Source organism: Chamaea fasciata, unplaced genomic scaffold (assembly GCF_029207755.1).
Source record: "Chamaea fasciata isolate MVZ Bird 193981 ecotype frontalis unplaced genomic scaffold, bChaFas1.0.hap1 SCAF_11, whole genome shotgun sequence".
NCBI lineage: Eukaryota > Metazoa > Chordata > Aves > Passeriformes > Sylviidae > Chamaea > Chamaea fasciata.
Genome location: NW_027094096.1, coordinates 5,645,659 through 5,670,503, shown reverse-complemented (window position 1 = coordinate 5,670,503; position 24,845 = coordinate 5,645,659). Strand labels below are relative to the sequence as shown.

The 24,845-nt window shown below is 41.9% G+C and overlaps 1 protein-coding gene across 9 annotated transcripts in view; it reads left to right on the top strand.

The window, feature by feature from the left end:
• The window catches only part of GIGYF2 (GRB10 interacting GYF protein 2), a 74,518-nt gene extending 49,676 nt beyond the window's left edge, over positions 1-24,842 (top strand). For 3 of the 9 annotated variants that reach the window (XM_066194124.1, XM_066194116.1, XM_066194117.1), the window contains 21 exons: positions 3,153-3,370; positions 3,455-3,614; positions 3,693-3,893; positions 4,386-4,576; positions 5,380-5,539; positions 7,427-7,593; positions 7,963-8,051; positions 9,051-9,158; positions 9,707-9,804; positions 10,305-10,405; positions 11,184-11,345; positions 13,140-13,241; positions 16,099-16,257; positions 17,395-17,631; positions 18,189-18,311; positions 18,934-19,134; positions 19,257-19,462; positions 19,752-19,906; positions 20,346-20,515; positions 20,848-20,995; positions 23,074-24,842. In XM_066194124.1, coding sequence (XP_066050221.1) covers positions 3,153-3,370; positions 3,455-3,614; positions 3,693-3,893; positions 4,386-4,576; positions 5,380-5,539; positions 7,427-7,593; positions 7,963-8,051; positions 9,051-9,158; positions 9,707-9,804; positions 10,305-10,405; positions 11,184-11,345; positions 13,140-13,241; positions 16,099-16,257; positions 17,395-17,631; positions 18,189-18,311; positions 18,934-19,134; positions 19,257-19,462; positions 19,752-19,906; positions 20,346-20,515; positions 20,848-20,995; positions 23,074-23,141 — 3,224 coding nt within the window. In that variant the 3' untranslated portion in view covers positions 23,142-24,842. The remainder of the gene's footprint in view (positions 1-3,152; positions 3,371-3,454; positions 3,615-3,692; positions 3,894-4,385; positions 4,577-5,379; positions 5,540-7,426; positions 7,594-7,962; positions 8,052-9,050; positions 9,159-9,706; positions 9,805-10,304; positions 10,406-11,183; positions 11,346-13,139; positions 13,242-16,098; positions 16,258-17,394; positions 17,632-18,188; positions 18,312-18,933; positions 19,135-19,256; positions 19,463-19,751; positions 19,907-20,345; positions 20,516-20,847; positions 20,996-23,073) is intronic. The other 6 variants (XM_066194120.1, XM_066194119.1, XM_066194118.1 and 3 more) reach the window with 6 other exon arrangements.
• The last annotated feature ends 3 nt before the right edge of the window (positions 24,843-24,845 follow it).

Genomic DNA, 24,845 nt, shown 5'->3' with positions numbered 1-24,845 from the left:
AATTCTCTTAGTAGTAGCCACAGAACTATCAAAATGGTTTAAGTCACATTTTTTCTTTAAACAATGAGTTTAAGTCAAATTGGCCTGGCTTAAACTACTTCTTTTTACTTATTCTGGTGTTAGGTAATAGTATAGTCATAGGCCCTGCTAAAAATAGAGAAATGTCTTCAGAGGACTGTTGCCGTTTGTTTAGTTGGTCCTTCCTGTGGCATGGCTCTGTGAACTCCCTCCTAGGAGCTTTAGACTGGCTTTAATATCTGCTGGAAGAGTGTGATCACAGATTTTGATTCACTGACTGCTTCAAAGTTCTCTCTTTTTTTTTTCCCCCTTTAATTTTTAACCACATTTTTAAATTATAAATGTCAAAAAAATCCCTCTTTCTGTTGTTCCAATTCTTGCATTCATACAGTAATTGTCCTTTAAATTTGCAAGGCAAGTCTGTTTTATCAGAAACATATACAAACCTGTTTTGGTATCGAAACTAGTGACTGATCTGTAGATGTATATGGGTTTGGTTACCAAGTCAGCATTAAGGAATAGGAATAAGTTATTCTTGCCTAGAATTTCTGGTATGGTTTTGTCTTTGCTTAAATAGCTCTTTAAATTGGTCTTTTTCCTCAAAAGGATTTGTGAGAGGCCTTAGGCTGTACTCTCGTGTAAAGTTTGTTTTAGTTGCTGCTTTGTTTGAAAGGCATTTCAGATTCATCTTGATCACTCCACTTTAAAATCAGGTGCTGTGATTCAACTAGAGTTGAATTTTTGGGCATCATTCCTTGTGTTTCTTAAATATCTTGGAGCAACTGAAGTACATTGAAGAATCTTGTTCCAAAATTGTGCAAAGTAAGAACTAGGTCTATATATAATACCTGCCCAAAAAAGTGTTAAGTGTTCAGTTTAGCATTTAGTAGTGTTTTAATATATATTGAAAATTTCACTGCTGAGTTAGAGAATATAACTTTTAAGAGAGAAATAGCTATTAATAAGGCTAATGTGTTCTTGGATTTCCTGAAGCAGCCAGTAGTCCTGTCTTTTACCTACAATGTCACCAGAAATTGCAAGGGCTTAAGCTTAAAATTGTCTCTAGATTTGAAATACTGAACATGTAACTACTGCCTAGTGATAGTATAGCGCTGAACTCAAAGCTGTGTTTGTGTCCTGTTGGTTAAAAAACTTCAGGTAAGAATTCAGGTTTATCTCTTTTGGCTTGCTTTAAAAAGTTGACAACCTGATACTTCAGACCTGAATTATGGTCAGTATTCTAACTGGGCTCTTACAAACACTTTTTGTTACTAAGAAACAAGGGCATGAGTCTGCTACACCTAAGTCTTTTTGCCTCTCCAGGTAGCTCTGACAATACTGGGGCTGTAAAAGGTGGTGTGACTAAAATCTCTGCAGGCAGACTCAGTAGTTCTTCATTGGAACTTTGCAGATACCTGGGCTTTACAAAGTGCTCAGAATTCACCTTCAAAAACCACGTTTCTAGGTCTCACTATGAAGGGCTGCTCTCCTGGTATTGGCATGTGAACAGTGGAAAAATAGAGGCTCCTCTCAATGCAGGGTCTCTAGATAGCCCATTTATGGCTGTGTAGGAAATTCTTAATTCTCAGTTTTCCTATTCCATGCAAAAGAGAGCTGAAGAAGAGATGCTCAGGCCTTTGTGAGTGCTACGGTAGCAAACAGGCAGGGCTGTTAATCCATACACTATGGCATTGCCAGGTTGAGGCCATAGGTCTGTCTGTCCCCCTGCTGGGAGCCCTGCTGTGGACATTGCTGCTTGTAATGAGGAGCTGTCTGTCCAGGGACTCAAGCAGAAATGCTGTCTGGTTGTCAACAACCTCTCAGATTTAGATCTCTTTCCTTAATAACATTAAAAAGGTTGCCTCAGAACATTGATTTGATGGCTTAATAGTACTTTCTTTATGGGGCATAGCTAGAAGCATAGGTTAAGTTATCCAGTGGAATTATTTGCAAATAAGCATGTATGGAATAGTGAAGGCCTTGTTAAAGTCTAACATTTGTGTTTCCTTAGTAAAATTTAAAATTGAAGTTCATAATGTTTCTGGAAGGAGTTTGTTTCACATTTCCTGTATTTGTGAGACAAAGGTGGATTTTTGCATGGCTAATATTAATAGTTAGGGTATTAAGGTTAGTGTGGAAACATTCATCAGTCATGAAACAGGACTACGTTTCTACCCTTTACTGTGACTTTTTTTTTTTTTCTCTTGGTAGACATTTGATACTATGAGGTTGCACTGATTCTGGTGCACACATTCTTGGAGAAAAAAAAAAAAAGAATTCACTTTTTTTTTTTTAATTCAGTAAAGAACAGCCACCATGAAAAACACTAAGGTGCCTTCATTTTTGCTTTGCCCCTTTGTGATAAAGATGGCTTGTATTGCATGGAAAGCTGTCTACAGTCCTTTCACTCCCAATTTGTTTTCCTTAGCAGCCAGTTCTTTGCAGCTTAAATTATTATTATTATTAGCATTAGCATTATTGCACTCAGAGGGTTTGAAGCTTGGCTGAGTGAAGTTGTCTTCTGAATATGAAGTTTATACATGAATTGGGAAAGTTCTCCTGGTTTTTGTCTTTCCAAGTTTTGGTATTCCATGGCTAAAAAAAAACCATTCAAGCGGTTGACAAGTCCTTTCAAAGGTATTTGAATAGTTGTCTCTCCATTTTTCATGTATATGCACAAAAGCATATCTGAGGGCAAGAGACAAAAACATGGGTATTTTGTTTAGGACGTGACTTCTGCAGAGTCCCTGAAGGAAAATACAGTGTTACACATGTGAGGGTGTCAAAAAAGACTTAAATCCATGATGGCCGGTAAATTCAATTGGCAGCTAGTGTTGCTCATCTTATTTTTGGTGCCTGTTTTAGATTTTGTTGCCGAGCTTTTTTAGCCTTACGTAGTTTATAATGCTTATTCCTCAGTTTATAATTTAAGGATATGCAGCAGACAGTATTTGAAGGTCTTCTGCTTATTGGCAAGATGCTCCTTTTCTCTGCCTTACCCTTGAAGTTGCCTGTTCGTAGGTGGGCTGTACCATGTAGGGGCTTTCTGAATTGCTGTCAGTGTCCCTCCCTCCCCCCCCAGTGCACGAGCACTGCCCCAGGACTGTGTGGTAAAGCTCCTTTCCCCGCCTTAGACGGCCCTCATTCCGCAGGCTGGCGGGAGCACATGGAACGACGGCGGAGATTCGAGTTTGATTTCCGGGACCGAGACGACGAGCGGGGCTATCGGCGCGTGCGCTGCGGCAGCGGCAGCATGGACGACGACAGGGACAGTCTCCCCGAGTGGTGCTTGGAGGATGCAGAGGAAGAAATGGGCACGTTTGACTCCTCTGGAGCGTTTCTCTCTTTAAAGGTGAAAAGCTGCCTTGGGCCCTGGGGTCACTTGGCGTGAACGTTCTGTGATGTCATGTGGGTTATGGTTGCGTTGACTTTGCAGAAGGTGCAGAAGGAGCCAATACCTGAGGAACAGGAGATGGACTTCCGGCCTGTGGAGGAAGGGGAGGAAAGGTCTGATTCTGAAGGGAGCCACAATGAAGAAGCCAAAGATCATGAAAAGACCAAGAAAGAGGGGGAGAAAACAGAAAGAGTAGTGGCAGGTAAGGGAGACTTCTGCAACAGTGATTGTAGAATTTCTGTTAATTCAAGTGGTTACTTAGAACTGTGCACTGTTACAGAAGCAGTGGAAGAAGCAGCTCAGGCGTCATCTCCTGCTGCCAGATCAGACACCCCTCCGAAATCTCAGCCTCCAGACCCGCTGCAGACAAACCTTTTTGAAAGGAAGGAAGAACCTGTGCCAGAAAGAACAGAAAAAACAGAAGATAAAGAGAATCGAGTGGAGAATACACTGTCAGCCAAAATGTCCAACAGAGGGGAAGGTAATAAACCTGACAGATAAATTTAGTAAGTTTCCATTACTCACTGTGAGCCCCTTAAAAGAGGCAAGGACTGGATTATGGTGATGAAAAGCCAGAATTCACTGACTTGTCTATAAGTACAGGATTTGTTGGATATGCCATCTCAAATGCTTGCAGTGCACTGGTTACTTCACACTGAAGTGTGGTCCAGAGAGACGCAAGCTAGTTGTGGATGTGCCTCAGTGTGTTACAGCAGGATAGTCTGGACAACTGTGTATGGCCAGGAAATGGGATATGCTCAGATGTGCTGAGTTCTGCACTGATAGAACTAAACTGTTTGTTCCTTGAAGTTAGACTGGGTGCCTGTGCTGTAAGCAGTACATTCAGGAAGATCTGAAACTACTTATGCTTTGCTGCTAAATTTGAGCCGTTGACTAGTCTCTGCATTAAGTTTTTAAAAGTAATTGTCATTTATGTTAAAGATAATGAACTAACTTTAACATTTTTCTTTAGATTTGGCTTCTCTTGCTCAACCTTTGCCACAGATTTCTGCAGACACAGCTGCTTCTGCTCATCATCCTCCTCCTGTTTCCAATTCAAATCCTGCTCTGCGGCCAGTTCAAACACCTGTCACAGCTGCTCCAGGCATGGGCAACATTCCCACTGACCCAGATGATGAAGAGGGCCTCAAACACCTAGAGCAGGTAAAATTCCTCCAATTCCTTTCTTGTTGACAATTGTGAGAATGAAGGAATGTGGAATGCAAAAAACATTTGAAGCCCATAAAATCAGAAATGCAGCTGAAACTTTACACTTCACAATGTATACTGAAAGCTGCTTCTCTCCATTTTTGTTGGGGTATCTTTTTTGTGGTGTTTTTTTTTTGGGGGGGTGGGGTTTTTTATGGTTTTTTTGTGGGTTTTTTGGTTTGTTTTGTTTTGGTTTTTTTTGTTGTTGTTGTTTTTTTTGGCAAATAATTCAAGTTTTTGTATTTTTCTGGATCAGGGTGCTATACCCTGTGTTAAAGAACTGGAGACCATAATGCTTATGACCACTGTCAAGTAGCATTATAATTTGTCTTGAGAAATTATGTATGTCTGTTAAAACCCCCAAACAAACCATTAAACAAACAAAAACCTAAACAAAAATCCCGTAAGTGAATCACAACGCTGTGTTGATGAAACTGTAGTGACTACTGGGATGTAGAGCCGCCTTTGTGCTCATGCTCCCATGCCTGTTTTATTTTTCACTGTGGTACTGCATGGGATCTCCTTGGCAAGTTGCTCTAAAGCTTTTCATAAGCAAGTGAACTGTGCTTGTTCAGGAGTCTGCCTGACAAGACAGAGCTCCAGGTTTGTGTAGCAGTCACTCCTGTCCTGGAGCTGCCTGTCATGCCTCGCACACTCTGGAGCTCTGGGTAGCACAAGGTGTTTGGTACACTCATTTTCAAATCTGTAAGCCCCCATCTAACTCTCATATTTCTTGCTGATTTTGATGTCTCCTGCAGCAAGCAGAAAAAATGGTGGCATATCTGCAGGACAGTGCCCTTGATGATGAACGACTAGCAGCAAAAATCCAAGAGCACAGAGCAAAGGGTTCCTCTGTGCCCCTATTCCATGAAGCCATGCAGAAGTGGTACTACAAAGATCCACAAGGAGAAATTCAGGGTAGGTCTGTGCCATTTACACTTCCTCTTTTGTTTCACAGAATTATTAAAGAGTTCTTCACAGAATTGCCATCAGCAGATGCTGGTGCTTTTTACAAAAGCAGCACAGGAAATTTACCATTCTAGAATTAGGTTTTGAAAATCTCTTCAACCCATCACTGCCCCCATGAGCTCAGCAGGCCAAACGTCCAGAACTGCTTTATCAAGGCTAAGATTTGCCATCATTTCATGTTTCTGTAAATAAGGTTAGACTAAAACCTGTTTCACATGCCAGTAGTTACTCAGATTTTGAGATAACAGTGTAAACGGATGAGGAATGTGACCACTCAAGTAGCTTGTTGTAAAGAATCCCCAAGAAACCTTGAAATCAGTTTTCTAGACTCAGCCTGAAGACGTGGAATAGTCAGGGAGGGTGGTTTGTTTAGAGTTGAGGGCAAAGAGAAATCTACTTTTCACCAGCCAGTGCTTATGCAGAATCTCAATTTAAATTGCATTTGCAGCCAGTGCAATGTTAGCCCATATAATGGATAGGAATTGCTCCCTGCTTTCAATTTTTGCTTAAGAAGTTTTTTTTAATGAAATTTGGAGCAAGTCTTTCATATAGACACTTGCATCTTTGCTTTCAGAAGGTACTTTTCCTTTGGAGGTCCCAGGGCTCTGTTTTAGCAGCTGCTTATCTGCTTCCCAAAAGTGCAGTTAAACAGTGAATTCCTTCCTTGCTGCACTTCACACTGTGTTGTGTGAATCACTTCTCAGCTGTGAACTCCAGATAGGACTGGTGGGGGTGTTGTTTTTGGGATCTCTGTCAATCTCTTGTCTGCAGGTATTGCACATCTTTAGGGTTTTCTTCTCATCCCCTTAGGTTTAAAGAATGTTAACCATAGAGTGCTTTTATTTGCTCAGTGTATGTCAGTCACTGCTCAGTGTTTATTGCTGGGTGACAATCTAAAAATTTCTGTTGTTGGATCAAGTACTTGAAGGTGACATTAAGAAGTGAACACTTCCACATAATTTTCTTTTTCTTGGGATAGCCTCTTGTGGTTTCATATTCTCTAGGAGGAATTGCTTTCTAGACATACTCCCTACAGAGAAGGCAAGGGTAACTGAATGTTCCTGCTTTTCAGAAGCTGTTTTGTGAAGCGTATTTATGTGGTTCTTACTTGGTTAAGTATTACTTTTATACTGGTTTTGTATGTATCTGAATATGTAAGATTAATGTAGGAGCCCTCCTTTGAAAGGAATGACTGAAATCTTTCTCAGAAAAAAGAGGAAGAGAAGAAAAAATGTAGACTTTTACAAAGGAAAGAAACTGGATCCTCATTGTCTTAAAAAAATGTAGTTGTTCACTAGAGGTCTGTTTATCTGCTAAGTTCCAGAAGCAGCACTTGTGTAAAACATGAGAGTTCCTCTGGTTTGAAGGCAAGAGTTGAAGCAGGCGAAGATGGTTCAATTATCTGTGCAGTGCAGTTGGGAAGGCAGCACTTGTGGTTTGAGCACTGTCAGCCAGCAGGTGCTGCTGAGCTCCAGAGTGGAAGCTGCAGCTGCTGTGAGCCTGAAGCAGTGAGGGCTGTTGGAGGACAGCAGGAGGATGAGCTGGACTGAGCTCCACACTACTGTGGCTGCTTGGCTTTCACCCCAGAGCTGTCCTGTCTCCCTCCAAAAGTGCAGCCCATGCACTTTTGCTGAGACTGTAGGGCAGTGCTGTAGCCCCTGTGGAGATGTGCATGGACACTCCAGCCTTGGATGAGAACTGTCCCCATGAGTGGGTGAGGCAGACAGGAACTGGTGCTGGGCACTGTGTGACCTTAGCCAGCTCCTTGTTTCCAACATACTGAGCCTGGCCTTGCTTCCCCTTCCCCACAACGTGTGTTGGTTCACGTGATTTCAGGTCCGTTCAGTAATCAGGAGATGGCAGAGTGGTTCCAGGCTGGATACTTCACGATGTCACTGTTGGTGAAGAGAGCCTGTGACGAGACTTTCCAGCCACTTGGAGACATCATGAAAATGTGGGGCAGGGTTCCCTTCACTCCAGGCCCAGCGCCGCTTCCACATTTGGTAATTATGTGACAGTTACAGTATTGAAATAGTCTTCTAACGAGTGGGAATTGAATTATTTAGATCTCATCTACTCTGTCTTGGAATTGCAGGTGTTCCAAGCACCAAAGTTGAACTTGGTGTTAAATGTCTTTTGCAAGAGTAGAAAAGACATGTATTTTAAAAATGCTTGGTGTGGCTGGGAGGATGAGTCCTGTCATATGTCAGGGTGCTGTGTATTTCACAGGCTTTCTAAATCTTGATCTTGTTTTTTTTCTATTTTCGTTTTTTTTTTCTGGTCAAAATACAACTTTTCCGTTGCTTGCGTTTGCAATCTGCGGCTCTTACTATACATGTTACTGAAAAAGAATGTTTTCTCCCTAAACACAGGGCGAGCTGGACCAAGAGCGACTGACTAGACAACAAGAGTTGGCTCTGATCCAAATGCAGCACCTGCAGTATCAGCATCTTTTAATACAGTAAGACTTCCTGTCCCAGAGATCTTCCAGTGGCTGTGTTGTGCTCTGTGTTTTTAGTCATCTGGGTTCAGCTGCCTGTCATTGTTTCCTTGGGCAATGGGGTTGGGAGTGCTTCACCTCCACCAGCAATAGCTGCTTCCACAAACACCGGAGATGTTGATAGTCTACAGGATTAGGGCAGTGTGCCTGCCCCTGGCTCACGTTTCAGAGTCTTTTCCAGTGTCACACATAGCTGGTTTGGTGAGCCTTGCGTTACACGTAGCTGTTATGGTCAGACTGAATCCCACGTGTCCTAGTAATGGCTTTCAGATGTTTTGATGTCAGGAGAAGGCCACACATCTTTGGTACTGGAGATGGAGAAGGTGGAACTTACCTTTGGTCTGCTTACTCGGCTCTTTGAAGATCCATGGAAGATCCTGCTGGGCAAAGCAGTTTGTCATCCATTTTGCCAAAGCTTTCAGTTGTTCAGTTATGGCCAGTTCCTGTCAGCTTTAGTTTTGCAGCAACTTGAAGGAAAGAACGCAGTCAGACTGCTTTCTCAGGGGATCCTGAAAGCGTGTGTCATGATTATAGTTTTTCAATTCTGATTGCCAGCTTATGATTGAATGAGGCAAGAGCCTACTCCTGTACTAGGCAATGCCTTGACATACTGGGGAAGAGACTGATTGTAGGTGGGCAGTGATCAAAGCCAGATTAATTTGAGCAAGCGTTATGGAACTTAGACAAAAAAGGAAGTAATATTGCACAGCTTACAAGAGAAACATGGGGCAGTAATAGCCAGGTGACATAGCTGAGAGTAAAGAGAAGTCTGGTTCTGCTCCTGTGAGCCAACTGACTGTATTCTTGTATTTTGATTCTTGCCAAGCTCCTGTTCTGTGGTTTCCTGTTGTATTTAGCATGTACATTGTATAGATCAGTGGGCATTAGTCCCAGAGCATGAATCTGTCTGCAGCTTGGGCATAAGTGAACAAATACCATTTGTCTGCTTCTCTTTTGAAGACAACAATACGCACAGATGCTGGCTCAGCAGCAGAAGGCAGCCCTCTCATCCCAGCAGCAGCAGCAGCTCGCTATTCTCCTTCAGCAGTTCCAGGCCCTGAAGATGAGGTGAGCTAGCCCAGACTTGAACTCAATTCTGTTCTTCCTGTACTCTCTATGTAGCAATAATTACATCTTGTCAGCTTCTGTCCTAGTTAAGTTTCCTCATATTTTAGGATTGTGTATGTTAAAGATGGTAATAAGAATATGAGTTTGTTCCAGAATAATAGCAAGCAGTTTCAGGGTATGGAGTGCTTCTTTATATATGTAACCTTTGCCTCAGAGGTTTACGGAAATGAGGAGTTGAAATTGTACCTGTCTGACAGATATGTTGTGCTGGTCACCGAGGAGCTCTGCCAGTTCTGCAGTACTGGGTGCTTGTTTCTCAAACTGGCCTCTAAGCAACAAATGCAAAACTGTAGCTTAGCCCTTGACTTAGCAGCAGGGGTGAGATCAGCAAGAGCTCTGCAAGCAACTACTGTTGTCCGCATCGTATTTTTGTTTTAAATAGAGGTGTGGAAGGAAAGCAGTATGTTACAAGTTACTGAATCTCATGCGTGTTCAGAGCACTCCTCTCCCTGGAAGTGGCGTGTTGACTCTTCCTGTTGGTATTACAGAATATCTGAACAGAACATGATGCCACCTGTTACAAGGTCTGTGTCAGTGCCGGACACTGGCTCAATATGGGAACTTCAGTCGGCTTCACAGCCCACAGGTACGGTACTTAGCCTGGCTCAGGTCTCTTGGGAAAAGTCCATGCGTTAAGAATCAGCATCTTTGAGATGATCCCTTACTTTTTGACACAAAGGGATATCATTTGTGCATCATGATGTTTAACTGGAGCAGCCTACTTTGCCTTGAAGTAGATAGAAGTTCCGTTTGAGAGCAGTGAAGAATATGGTAATTTTTCCAATGGTTATGGAAAGTGTAGATCTGAAGGGATTGTTCTATTTAAGGACATTCTGCTGTGATGGGAGGAGCTGGAATAGCTGGTTCTTCTGTGAAGTTTCACAGGAAACCCAGCCTTCCTTCAGTTACGGACAGGCCTGGTTCTCCAGGAAGATAAGGTGGCCCTCTACTGACTAAGGCGAAACTGTTAACATGATTCTAGTTCCTAAAACATAGTAACAGCATACATAAGATTCTCCCCTTTCAGTTATGTTTTGTTCATGTGCTTATTTTTGCTTGTCAATGTTTGTTTTCTTCACTGTCTAGTCTGGGAAGGAAGCAGTGTCTGGGATCTACCCATTGATACTGCAGCTCAGGGACCAGCTCTAGAACAACTTCAGCAGCTCGAGAAGGCCAAGGCTGCAAAGGTCAGAAACTGTTTTTGTATTGTAAGAAGTTGGGATTGCCCTTCTGCAGTATAATTGTGGTTCTTGGGCCAATGGAAGACTGAGCTCTTCAATGGATGATTTTCACTAGATTTTCATGGAAAACACCATAAAGAGAATAAGGGTTATAAAAACAAGTTATGAAATCCTTGTGGAAAGCTGTTTGGAAATCATCGCTGTGGAGGTATTACTGACCTCTGAAACATAGTTGTTGTGTTCTACATTTGTGTAGCCACCTCTGTTTTAAACTGAGATCATCATGAGCTGTCAGGCCAAACCCTGAGTTGAGACCAGGTAGTTGTACTCTTAATCCTTGTGATTTTTCACCAGAATTGGTTTGGGGAATCATAAGAGTCCTATTTGCCAGGGTTATTCTACATGTACTCTAGTGTTAAATTATTTTTGTGAGTTTGAACCTGTATGACTTTGTACATTTCCTGAAAATTACTATTTTATGATGACTGCAAAGCAACTCACTGCTCGCTTCCAAAGTCAGAGGGTATTTTGAGGAGCTGATGTAGAAAGACTGACTAGAGAACCAGTGTTTGTTACAAACAGAAATTGTCCAAAATTGTTCTAGACTGTTTCAGGAATCTGACCTCAGTAGGCAGCCAGCTGGTAGGTAAAATTGCAATTAAGGGAGAGCATCTGTCAGAGGCTTCATCTGTTAAGCTGTTACTATAATATCAGCAGAGTTGCCCTAAGAAATGGTGTAGGAATACGTTACCTGCATCTGAGTATAGTTTTATGTGAATTGTAGCTAGAGCAAGAGAGGAGAGAAGTGGAAATGAGGGCCAAACGAGAGGAAGAGGAGAGGAAAAGGCAGGAGGAGCTTCGGAGGCAACAAGAAGAGCTACTTAGGAGGCAGCAGGAAGATGAGAGGAAACGACGGGAAGAAGAAGAACTGGCCCGCAGGAAGCAAGTGAGTTTCCCCAATGTAGTTAATCTCTAATTAATTTTACTATTTTATAAAACTCACTTTAAGAATCCTGTGGGGTCTAAGTAATCTTTGGTAGGTGTGTATGAAGACAGTTTTAATATTTTTCATGTGAGTATATTAAATTATGATTCTTCTGTTCTTGATTTTTTTAAGAGCCCAAACTGCAATCTGAGAAATGGGCTTTGATGCTTCACTTTTAAGATAGGTTCCTGTTTGTGAGCACAGGGCCTTTATTCCATGTGGAATATTCCCTCTCAACTTTTTAATGTCAATGTTAGACTTTAGTTAGTTGCCCAGTTACTGCGTGTTTTGATCTTTATTTCCCATTTATGCAGTCAAGGATATGTTCTGGAGTAGATGGAGCTTGAGCAGCTGTTTCAAATAAATAAGAGGCAGAGGGCAGTGGACAAAAAGTGATGTGACATTCAACTTATTTTCCCCGTTTTTTTTTTTTTAAACTTAATAATTTTTTTTAATAAATTATCTGGGTAATAGTCTATCAGCTTTTTTTCTTTAGTTGATACTTGGAAAAGGAAGGGATGTAGATCGATCAAGCATATTTCTTAAAAAGAATTATGTGGTCAGTGTTGCAGCAGGAGAATGAATGTAGGAGTTGTAGTACGTTCTTAATTGTCTAAGAATACAAAATGGAGACATTATTAGTTTGGAATTTTTAGCATTTACTTCTGAATTGTGTATGGAAGAAAATGTAGTTGTTCCTTAAGTGTTGCAGGAGGGAAAGATAGTGAAAGTTAAAGTTTTCACTTCCCATGTGAAGGATAAAGGCAAACACAAGGCTGAGCTTATTCAGGAAGGAGTTAGTCAGTAAATGTCCTGAAAAGTACCACACGAATAATAGGCAAAAGTACTAAATAATTCGGTCATTTATAGTATTTCTTATGAACTTGGGTAGACAGTTGTAAAGGGTGCTCCTGCTTTAAGGATCAGACACGTCTGAGGAAGCCTCTAGAATCTCTGGTTTTGTTTGGAAGTTCGTTGTAGATCTCTGTTCACTCAGGGTTTAGGTTTTGCCACAGAAGGTCTATTTTAATTGGTACAGTACCATATGTAGATAATTTCATGGTGTCTTTTGGAATCAAGTTGCAAATAAATGGCTCCTTGCTTTAGTGCATCTACTTTGTGTGCAGGAAGTCGCTATGCTGTACAGAAAAGCATCCTCCACTTGGGGTCAAACTAACACTGAAGCAATAATATACTCAAAAGTTTAACTTTTGGGATAGGTTGCTTTAGATCTGGTTCAATAACAAGAATGCATTTTTCAGCTGGTAACTCAATTTGTGTCATCTGTGCTGGCTTCAAGTAGACTTGGGTTGTTTCATTTAACTCTTAACAGTTTTGCCTCTGTGTATAACAATGTCTGCTAAATTCCAAAGTTTTTTTGTCCACTTTGGATTTGTACAGTAAACAGTCTGACTCTCCTGTTCTGAGATGCCATGGGAGATAACTAATTACATGAAGGAAGGAGAACGGGGTTGAAAAGCAGTAACAGCAAGTATCTTAGTTCATTACCAATGCAATAATTGCCACAATGCTTAATTCTGAGCAGTCATGTCTTGAAAAGGTAACAAAGAGTTTAAGCACTGCTCTGGAAAGAGAAAATAACATTGTATTCTGTATTAAAAAAAAGAAACTGGTCAATATTTGAATCTGACTTCTGTACTAAAAGGCATTGTAGAATCAGGGATGAACTGATTTATTAGCATGGATTTATGCAGAGGAGATGATGCTTAACAAATTTGATTAACTTCTTTTGAGGAGATGACAGTGAGAGCTGAGAGGGGTGAAGCAGTAGACTTAATCTGCCTGGACTTCAGGAAGGCTTTTGATGTAATACTGCATAAAAGACTAGTATATAAGGTTAGTAAATATGCTGTTGATGGTGAATTCTAAATAAAAAAAAAATAACTAATAGAAATTCAATTCTGTAGGATGAAATGTCATACCAAATGTTGAATTCAGTTCTGTTCACAGTTTTCATCAATTACTTTGCACTGTAGAATTGCAAACAGTAATGCCCAGCTTGTGTAGCTCCTGTATTTTGTTTTTGTCTCTGGTCTGCTGTCTTCTATTTTGTAATAATTGATTGCTTTCAGGAACAAAATTTGAGGTTTAATAACCAGCTGATAATTGTTTTCTATGAATTATGTCTTTAGTTCTCCCTTTAAAATACCTCTTTCAAAGAGGAGAGTGATAAGATTTGTGAGCCCTGTTAACATAGACAAGCAGAATTGCAGGTGTCACCAACTGCAAAAAATTCTCTTTTATTTAAAAATCCAGAGTCTATTGAACTGGGGATTGCTGCTTAAGTTGTTTTTTTGTTTTTTTTTGGTTTTTTTTTTTTGGTTTTTTTTTTTTTTTTTTTTGTTTTTTTTTTTTTTTTTTTTTTTTTGGTTTTTTTTTTTTTTTGGTAATATTACAGATATTTTAAAAGGTGTGAAATAAGCTGTCTGTACAGCAAGATGTATATGTTTGAAAACAATTGCTAAGAAAGATGCTAAAGAACACTGGGAATGTTTTGGAGCAGGAATCTATGAACATGGGAGCACTAAGAGCCAAAGGATTGATTGTTTCCCATACCAGTCAGTGGCAGAAAGCTGGAGAGCTTTGAATGGTTTTGGTCACATGCTCAAACAAAAACATCAAATAATAAGATACAGAAGTAAATATTAAGACAACATTTTTATAGCTGTGAAGAGTCAGAAAAAAGGCTGTTTCCCAGCTTTTCACATCTTACAAGTTTTTTTTCCTTGTGTCAGTAAAACACTGTTCATCTTTAGTTCTGTAGGAGAGAGAAATATTTTACTGATGTCATTCAACAGTGTTTCTCCTGACATGCCTGAGCAAGAAGGAAATCCATACAGCTTTCTTAAATTGTAGCCTCATTTCCCAAGGGGAAAGTAGGGCAGAGGTGTCACTCAAGTGCTGTCCCACAGGAGGACTCGGTGACTTTGCTCATCTCTCCCAGGTACTACGTGCTGTGTCAGGGAGAGCCCCCAGCCTGGCTGGCACTGAGGACTCCTGAGCTGAGATCCTACTCTGTGGTCTCCAGGCAAAACAAAAAGACTGGCACCTCCAGCCTACTCAGCAGCCTTTTCAGTGAAAGATACAGCAAGCAGAAATTTTTCAGCACGTGTTCTGGGGACATTTGATTACTGTGATTTGACTGCATGTTTCCAGTTAATACAGTTAAAGGCACAAATTTCAAAAATGGTTCAGGTGGTGTGTGTTGCGCTTGAAGCTGATTTGATTAATGAGAAAATGAATCTCAGGCTATTGTTCCATGTCCAACTAGTGGAAAAACCCACTTACTGCACTTATATTTAACACCAAACCACTTAAATAATATTCAGGAATATGAATGAATTGTTGGCTTGCAGCCAGCAGCTGTTCAGTGCCATGGAATTGCTTATAAAAGATGTTCTTTCTACTGACAGTTTTGTTGCAGGCATCTGAAATTCATTGTCAGAGAAAAACCAGGGCAGTTGTTCAGGGAACTGTAGTGTAGTTTATCTGTGCTGTGTGTATATGAAGCTTTGGTGTCAGATTGAATAAAAGGGTCATAGTTTTCACAATTAACTTCCTTGATTTACCAGAGTTTACATCCATATTCTGCACAATTAATCCCCGATCATCCTATGAATAATGTATTGCTTACATAAAACTTGCAGGGGAGTGATTGCAGTAGTGGTCGTTTTTAAAGGAAAATACAAAATTATAAAAGCTTGAAAGGATTCTGGTCCAAGAGGTGAGATCTTCAGGTTGAGCTGATAGGGTAAGTCAGACCACAGAAGGGGTGAAAAGTAGGGTAGCTTTAACTCAGTTGCTGGACATCGGAGGTCAGAAAAGGTGCTGCAAAACCTAAGGCTTTTTTATGCAAGGGAAAGTCAGAACAGGTGGAAAAGGTCCCCACGTGGGATCCCATTTAAGAATATGCAGGAAGCTGCTTGTCCCCTATTCCTCAAAAAAGCCAGGTAGCAGAATGGAAAAATGTCTGTTTATGTTGGTAGGAAAGGGTGCTAATGTTTAATTTTTGAGTAAATAATTTTAGTACTTGGAAAACATAATATAATTTATTGGAAGCTATTTAAGTAATTTAGAGATAGCACAAAATCAAAACCCTTAAGAGATCTCATTGCCCATAATACTTAAATAGCGTAGGGAAAGCCCAGTCAAAACCCTTGAGACTGTAAAAGTAACTTCTTGAGTGCACTGGGCTGCATCAGCTTCTTTCTGGTGTCTGGATATGTGGTTTGAGTTTCGTAGTGCTCTTGAACAGTCAGTATTCAGGAGCTCCTGTAAGTAGGAAAAGCTTCCAACTTACAGCTGACAGCCCCCCACAAAAGGAATTAATGATACCCGCACATATTGAAATGTTTATAGATCTAATGCCCAACTGCTGGTGCTGCATAGTGAAAAGAGGAGTCTCACCTTTTGTTGTCATTCTCAACACCATTCTTCTTATATCCAAAGACAGGCAATTATGTCTTCTGTTTTTCATTAAAATAATTTATGTAAGAGATGCACATTGCATCAGAAATACTTGTTAACACATGGGTTTGTTATGCTTAATGCAATGTTTTGGTAGAGCTTAGTTTGGAGCTAGGGAGCTTTTCTTGAGGCTACTCATTTGGCCAGACAATGCTGTAATCTGTGTTCTGATGTGGTTTGTTGATAAAATGGTATTTATAGATTGACATTTTGTTCCCAACTCCAGGAGGAGGCCCTGAGGCGACAACGAGAGCAGGAAATTGCACTAAGGCGGCAGCGGGAGGAAGAGGAGAGGCAACAACAGGAGGAAGCACTTAGGAGATTGGAGGAGAGAAGAAGAGAGGAGGAGGAAAGACGTCAGCGAGAGGAGTTAATTCGTAAACAGGTGAAAAATGGCAAAAGGGACCTCTTCTGTTTAATTACGGAGGCTGCCACAACAAACAGGCTTTGGAACTTTAACCAGTGCTTGAGACCATCAGTTTTGGTCAAAGAAAGCAGAGCTTGCAGACAGTGTCAAGTTAAGTGAAAAAAAGGTTGTCTACCTGTATCCTGTCTTCAAACAAAACAATCAGAATCCAGCACACCCTTAGGTAAAGAGATTTGGGTGGGAGTGAGTGGTCTTCCTTCACAGCCTTAAGAATGGCTTTGCAGCACAGTATTTATGTTCCTTTCTGAGGCAGAGTACAGTATCAGAATAAGTTTGTTTGGAATTAGCACTCTCTGGGCCTTTACTTTGTTATCTTCAGTGTCATCTGAGATGATCAGTTTGGGTTCTTTCTGTGCAATGCCAAGTATATATCCCCTACCAGAGTTTCAACTTCTTTTCTTCCCTTTTCTTTCTTACTAACAGGATTTTTTTCTCCTTGGGGTTAGCATTAGAAGTCCCTATCAGGGAACTTGAGCTTCCAGTCCCCTAATTGATACTCTCACAGCCCCTTGGTCAAACTAATATTGAAACGTGATAGGCTTCACATTAACTTCCAGGTCCATTTCAGAATTCCCAGTTAGTATTTAAAAATGCCTTCTCAGTGTCCTCCTTTGCAAGATGCCCATCACCATTTCTGTCATTTGTTAGCAGAAGCGTCTTCTGTGGAACTCTAGTGTTGAATAACAGCAGTAAACATCTCCATCTTTGTCACCTGTCTCTTCTTTCCTGTTATTTTTGCCGAGTTCTATTCCACTGAAAGTGTGGTGGTACTGTAAGTAGTATAAGCAGACAGAAGCTCAGGCTGAAAGGTGTGTATTTACAAGAAGGAAAGTAGTAAAGAATTAGCTGGTGTGAATTAGGGAGATGTCATTCTCTTCCAAGTTCCTTGGAGGAGCAATGGGAAACATTTTTAAGGAATGTAGACCATAAGACTTTATTACTGAGAAATGTAAAGGTAAGTGAACAACCCAAACAGCACAGATTACAGATAACATGGTCCCTCTCTGTTCTGTCAGAACATCAGTGGCACAGAATTGAGTGTTTTAAATTCTGCAAAGTCTCCTTAGACTTTATTTCTTTCTGTGTCCTGGGAAGGAAGAGGAGGCTGCCAAATGGGCACGTGAGGAGGAGGAAGCTCAGCGGCGGCTGGAGGAGAGCCGGCTGCGCATGGAGGAGGAGGCGGCCCGGCAGCGGCTGGAGGAGGAGGAGCGGAAGCGCAAGGAGCTGGAACTCCAGCGCCAGAAGGAGATCATGAGGCAGAGGCAGCAGCAGCAGGAGGCTTTACGGCGGCTGCAGCAGCAGCAGCAACAGCAGCAACTTGCACAAATGAAGGTAACCTGTTCCTGCAGTTGAACTTCCTTTCAGCTCAGCATGGGAAGTAAAGCCACGGCTGCGTTCAGGGTGGTCTGTAGTAGCTTGGGCAGAGCAGGGATAGATGAGCTGTCTGGAGAGGGAAGAGGATAAAGAGTTGATGTGAGAAGAAAGAGGAAGAGAAGCTACAAATTAAAGCCAGAAAATGTTCTGTCAGTAGAGGCACACTGGGAATGCATCACACATAAGTACAGTTGATTTTTTTGCCACAATGAGCAAGGGCCAGCGTAAGTTTTCTAAAGCTTGGAATTCCTATAGTCTTCGAAATATAAATGGGTTGGTTTTTTTTCATGTAATGATGTGTTACACTATTCTTTATACACTGTGTCAAAGACTGATGCATCATAGGGCAATTCAAAGATTATATCATTTTTATTTTCTACCTTTTCGTACTTTATTATTACACCATTTTGTACTTTCTAGGGTTTTGTTTAAAGTTTATACCATTTCTTTCCTGACTGTATTCCAGCAGAATTCTCTGAAATGTTTTGTAATTCCTGATGTCTGTTTTGGCCCAGCTCCCTTCATCTTCAACATGGGGTCAGCAATCAAATTCAGGAGCTTGTCAATCCCAGACCACACTGTCATTGGCCGAAATCCAAAAGTTAGAAGAAGAAAGAGAACGGCAGCTCCGAGAAGAGGTAAACACTGACAGCAGCGGAGTGCAACTTATTAGAGGGGACTCAGCTGTGGGACTGCTTAGCTGTCACTTCAGTTATTAGAAGGAATGGTGAGGATGAGGAATGTTTTTTTGAAATAGCATAACTCAAATCCTGTCCTTCAGGCATAGGTTCAGTAATCACTTGTGCGAAAGTTTTTATCTCTCCTTAGTACAAGAATCTGAAAGGGAAAACTGCACCCTTTTAACCCTGGGAGTGTAACATGTTCATAGAACGGTATACAATCATTTCACATTTATATTCTAACATATTTGAAGATATTCATGAGACCAGGACAGTTAAAGGGAAGGTGGGTTGGGGGGGGGAACAGGAGATGGTAGGAGAGAAGGTCTTCTTCCAAAAAGCTGACTGCAGTCATGATTTGATTAAATTTAGTCTCTCCCAGGCTAATAAACAATTTGTATTTGCTGGTTTCCTAATGTCTCCCCTTTTGGAGGAACCGCAATGGCCCAGAACAATAATAGGTCAGCTAGACTTCTCCAGAAGAAAGTGAATTTAGTTGAAACCACTTTCCAAGTTAGACTTTTGAGTAGTAATGATCATCTGAAAGTATTTACAAGCATTTTTGTCTTGCATGCGACAGCAAAGGCGTCAGCAGCGTGAACTAATGAAGGCCCTCCAGCAACAGCAGCAACAGCAGCAAAAATTGTCAGGCTGGGGTAATGTCACCAAACCAACAGGCACCACCAAGTCCCTGCTGGAGATACAGCAGGAAGAGGCAAGGCAGATGCAGAAACAGCAGCAACAGCAGCACCAGCAGCCAAACAGAGTCAGAAACACCACGGTATTTTTATTTATCTGATCAGTACATGGAGGAAGGCAGCCATGCCTGTTCCCTCTGTCTGTTCATGTCTTTCCTGCTGGGTCTGTGCTAATAACCAGCATTTCTTTGTTATGTCTCAACAGCACTCAAACCTGCACACCAGCATTGGGAATTCAGTGTGGGGCTCTCTAAACACTAATCCCAGCAACCAGTGGGCATCTGACCTAGTCAGTAGCATCTGGAGTAATGCCGATACCAAAAACTCAAACATGGGTTTCTGGGATGATGCCGTGAAGGAAGTGGGACCTCGTAACTCGACCAATAAAAATAAAAGCAATGCCAGCCTCAGGTAGGAACTGGGGAAAGGAGCTTTTGCAAAGAAAGACTTCCACTCCTGGCGTGATCACTTGGCAGTTAGAACATCTTCATGTGTTTTTCCTTTTTTTCTGTGTCATTCAGGATCTCTTTTGACAACAAAAATAGTTAATAGGCGACCATTCACAGTTCATTTTGTCACCTCTTAGGAAATTATTTTGTTCTTAAAAAGTGTTTGCATCTTGTAAAATAGTCTTAAAACACTGTACTGTGGGTAAGCCTGGTAACTGATAATCTAATTATATCCATTTTCTTTACCTCAGTAAATCTGTAGGTATTACCAGTAGACAAAACAAGAAGGTAGAAGAAGAGGAGAAGCTGTTGAAATTGTTCCAGGGGGTTAATAAAGCCCAGGATGGATTCACTCAGTGGTGTGAACAGATGCTTCATGCACTCAACACAGCCAACAACTTAGATGGTAAGAGATGGAAAGGGGTGGGGGGCACAATATCTGTTCTGTTTCCTGTCAGAGTAGTTCTGAGGGACTGTAATGACATCAAACCAGTGTTTGCAATGCACTCAGCAAAAGGACATTGTTAAATAGTGGCCAGAAGAACTGGCTGCATCCTCTTTTAGGTTTTCATTGTCCTAACTATAGCAGATCGGTGGGATTTGACAAAGTTCAGAAGTCTGTCAGCCAGGGCCCTCTGAGGGTTTCTGGTAGTTATGGAAACATTATCAGGCAGATGAGGATCTGGTTTCATCCTGCATTGTGTGATAGGGCTTTATTGTGGGGAACTGGGAAGGGCAAGCTACTAGACCAGCAAATATTTGACACAGAAATCTGACATTGGTGTTTATTGCGTGTGCGTTTGCTATCAACAAGCACCTGCTCATGGTCTGCCTTCTTCTTGCAGTTCCCACGTTTGTTTCTTTCCTGAAGGAAGTGGAGTCTCCCTATGAGGTCCATGACTACATCCGAGCCTACCTTGGAGATACTCCTGAGGCCAAGGAGTTTGCCAAGCAGTTCCTCGAGCGCCGTGCCAAACAGAAAGCCAGTCAGCAGCGGCAACAGCAGCAACAGCAGGTAGAGGTGGCTCTGCTCTCCCTGGGGACTGGGTGAGGCTGGAGAATCCCTGCTGGATTCATCAACATCCTGGCAAATGCAGACAAAGCAGCTTCCCAGTTTTTACCACAGGGTCAGGTTTCGCTTGTAACTTAACAGTTGAGGGCAACTGTAGATCGAAGAGTGTTTTTGCGTGGTGATCTGGGAAATGCTGTGGGAAGATGAGGTGGATACATCAGTAGCTAGTGCTGCCACATGGATATAGGAGGTGCTTTGGGGTCTCTGAATGTTTTCTGTATAGATAAACCAGACTTCGCTGTGCTCTGTAATCTTGTCCTTTATTTGTTCTCTAGGATTCAGTGTGGGGGATGAACCACAGTTCGCTACATTCAGTCTTTCAGACCAATCAGAGCAACAACCAGCAGTCCAACTTTGAGGCTGTGCAGAGCGGGAAGAAAAAGAAGAAACAGAAAATGGTTCGAGCAGATCCCAGCTTGTTAGGTCTGTTTCAGTTTTTAAAAATGAACGTTTAATTTGGCAGTGGTGATTTGCTTTGGGGAATGTAGAGGATTCTATTGACCTTAACTGGTAATACTGAGTTTGAGTAGAAAAGTTGGAATATCTTTAGAATCTTTTCAGTAGTGTTACTTATTTAATGATTTGAAAAATTCTCTACCAGTCTCATGGAAAACTTTTTTCCAGCTTTCCCTCATATAATGGCTTTTTTAATATCTGGGTTATTACCTGGAAACCTCTAAGTAGTTCAGGGATATCAGTTAAATTCCCTTTTCTCTTTTTGAGTTGACTTATGGCAATTTTATTGCTTTATTCCTGGTTTGTTCTTTGAAGAAAAGCATGTTTTCCATTCTTTTATGAGGAGCAGCTTTCTGAGGCAGCCTTTGCCTTGCCACCTTTTTTCAGGAGCTAACCACTACCCTAGTCAGAGAAGACAGCGAAGGTTGAAGTGGTCGCAGATTTTCAGTTGGAGACCGTGGAGATGATGACACCATTAATAGTCCCTTATTTATTATGTTCTGTGTCTTAATTTTTATGTGAGGCTGATTTTAACCATCCCCTGTAGCACTGATGGAAAAGTTTCTTTCAAGTAGCTTCCAAGGCACAAGCCATTGTGTGAGTGCATGGACACTGTGGGGTGACAGGTCACTGTTGTGTTTGTGTGGAATAAATGTCTGTGTTTGTGCCCTGTGTGACAGAGGGGAAACCAGGCCACTGCACTGGGCCAGGCTTTGTTGTGCTGCTTCTGCTGAGCCAAATTGCTGCAGAGCAGACGGGTATTGTCCACCTGAAGTCACTGCTTTTTAAGGCTCTAGCAGAGCCCTGCCTTTGGTTTTTGTCTTTCTTCTATTTTTGGTCTCACCAAAGTCAGTGCTTCAACTCAATCAGTGATTTCTGCACTGGTGTGTGTGGAACTTCAGTGGAATCCTGACTTACGCCACCCCAAGGTGCCCATCCACTGAGTCTGATCTGGGTACTCAGTTGAATATATTGAAAAACCAACTCATGTAATGTGAAGAAGAAATCACTAAATACAATTCAGAAGTACCAGCTGTCAGGGAAGTAGCCTGTGCAGCCTTTTAAAAATATGTGCACTTGCTCTTTTTACAAAATAATTTCAAATGCTTTCAGGCCACGCCGCCACGTGAGGGAGCCAGAACAATTTCCCTAAACGTACTGAACAGAGCATTTCTTGTCTCTCGAAGTGGAAGGCGGTTGTCTAGCACAGAGCAAACCAATGTAGCACTCTCAAGACACTGAAGTGTCAACTTTGTGTGTAATAGTCTTACACAGGGAAACTTTCTCTGTTCTCATACTCCAGATGTGGTTCATACAGACTTAAAAAGAGGAAAGCTGCATTTGATTTATTGGTTTGTTTCCTTGTTGAAAGTGTTTTCACTCTTTCTCACACTTTTCTCGTGTGCATCATGTCCTCAGCACATATGGCTGAAAAGCTGGGTAGAAGTTTGGGTGCATCTTAAGCCACCTGGGTAACTTTGTACACTTTCATGTACTCCTGAGATGAAAGTTTGTAAAAAAGCATAGAAATAGATGTAATTGCTACTAGATTTCATAGGTACATGCATTAAGACTTTAAAGTAAAGGATGAAGTTGCTCTCAGCTCCTGAAGCATGGGAGCGTGATTCCATGTGTGGATTCCCGGCTCTCAGAATACCCATTTCTGCCTCTCAGTCCATGTAAGTGTGGTGTTGACAGCCACTTCCAAGAACCAGTTGACTTCACCATGCTCCCTTTTGAGATGTTGCGGAGCCACATTGCCACCACGTGTAGATGTGCCTTTTACTGGCTCTGCAGGTGACGTCCTTTAAATGGAACTGGAAAACAGTCTTCTGATCTGGTTTTGATGACCAAGTGATGCTTGTCTAGATACGGAGTTGATTATCTTTAGCTTATTAAGGAAAAAATCAGTTTGGGTGACTGCCTTACTGAGTTACCCCTAGATTCACTTTCTCTTACATGTGGTACTGCATGTAACAGATGTTTTGTATCAAGTACACTATGCCTCAGCCAGATTTTTAACACCAGTCCTTCTTGGTTCACAGGGTTTTCAGTGAATGCTTCATCAGAGCGGCTCAATATGGGAGAAATAGAGACTTTGGAAGACTACTGAGCATGTGCAAATCAACTGGCTTTTCCTGCATCTGTTAACCATGGATTCTCCATTTGGACACCATACTCTCCACCTTGTGTTGTTCTTTGCCTCGCAGTGAATCACAGGATCAATCATCTCAGGCTGCTTCCTCTGGCCCCGGCAAACCCTTTCTGCCCAGGACTGCACAGGCGTTGTTCCTACTGTCAGCCCACTCCAGTGGACTTTGTTCAGAGTCCCGGGAGGGTGGGAGTTAGGCTTTGTTCCCAACAAGGCTGAATTGGGCAGCAAGCTTTCACTGTGCTGTGATTCATTCTGCTGACGTACCTGGAAAAAAAAAATCAATTGGGATTCCGCAAAGCATTGCTTCCTTCTCCTGGTTACTCTTACCACATCCAACACGTGCGGTCATGTGGAGAGAGAGAGATTGAGAGTTTGTGGTTAACAGATGTTGGTCAAAACCAAAATGCCACACAGATACTGACTTGGCTGCTCCATCAGGGCAAGAGGTGCTCTCCTGGCCAGGAGTTGCATTCATAAGCTACCCTTAGAAACTGGCAACAGGAGAGGGGCGGTAGCGGGCACAGTTTAGCTTGGGTTGGTTTGAAGTTGCACACCCCCTGCCAGCCCTTCTCAGCACATAATTTTTGGAGGGAAAGCTCGAGTCTGTCTTCATTAGGTGGTGATGCTGAAGCTGGTGGAGTTCCTGTCGGCATTCTCCAGCCTTCCTGGACAAGTGGGGACTTCTGCTCTGGAAAAAGGGGAGTGGCATCTCTTCTTCCAGGCTGAATTTACCCCTTAAGTGCTACCTTCAGAGGGTTAGGACCAGTTTATTTTGAGCTCTTTTCCTGCAAATTTGTCTCGTTTAAGAGACAGTGGGATCTTTACAGTGTGGATCTGTAGTCTCTGGAGAGGGTGGACCCTGGCTTTCAGAGATGTGCCAGCAGCCTCAGCTGGTTGTCACTTGAAGCAGTGCTTAGGTATCGAGCAGAGATGCCCTTTCGTCACGGAGAGAGACACTGGAGGACGAAGCTTTGTGCAATGATGGCCCTGCTTATCTTCTACACCTTAAAAGTACTTCACGCACCTTCACTGGGATCCATAACCTCTGAGTGTTTATGGAGTCATAACCTTCCTCTCTCACCGAAAGATTAACACCACCTTCCCTGCTCCACGTAACCACCCACCCCCACACACACACCACAAACGACAGAGAAGGAAAACTGCCAAATGCACTTAGTTTGAACCCCCTGGTCCCATCTCCCGTCCCCAGAGGGGTGTAACCTGCGAAGGGAGATATGCTGCAGTTTTGGTGGAGTTGTATAAAGGTGTCTGTTATTCTGTCATCACTGCCTAAAGAAAACAGTTTGAGTTGCTCAAGAGCAGTTTGGCTTTGGATTTTATTTTGTTTGGTTTATTCATTTTTTGGGGTCACCTTCCCCTCCTCCTCCTCTCTCTTCCCCCGTCCCCCAACATGTACAGTAACTATACAGAGACTGCTGCAGACTTGTATATAGTTTTTGGATCCACTAGCATGGAGAGACTTGGAACTGTTGCAAATCTGGTCTCCCTGTCTCCTTTGCTTTGTAAATTCATAAAAGGGGGAAGAGGGGTAGTTAAAATGTTTACAAAACTTTAAACTCCCTCTGAACTTTTGCCAGTGTGGGGGGGAAAAAAGAGAGAACTTAAATAAAACCTGGTTGTATTATATCTGAGAGAAAACTT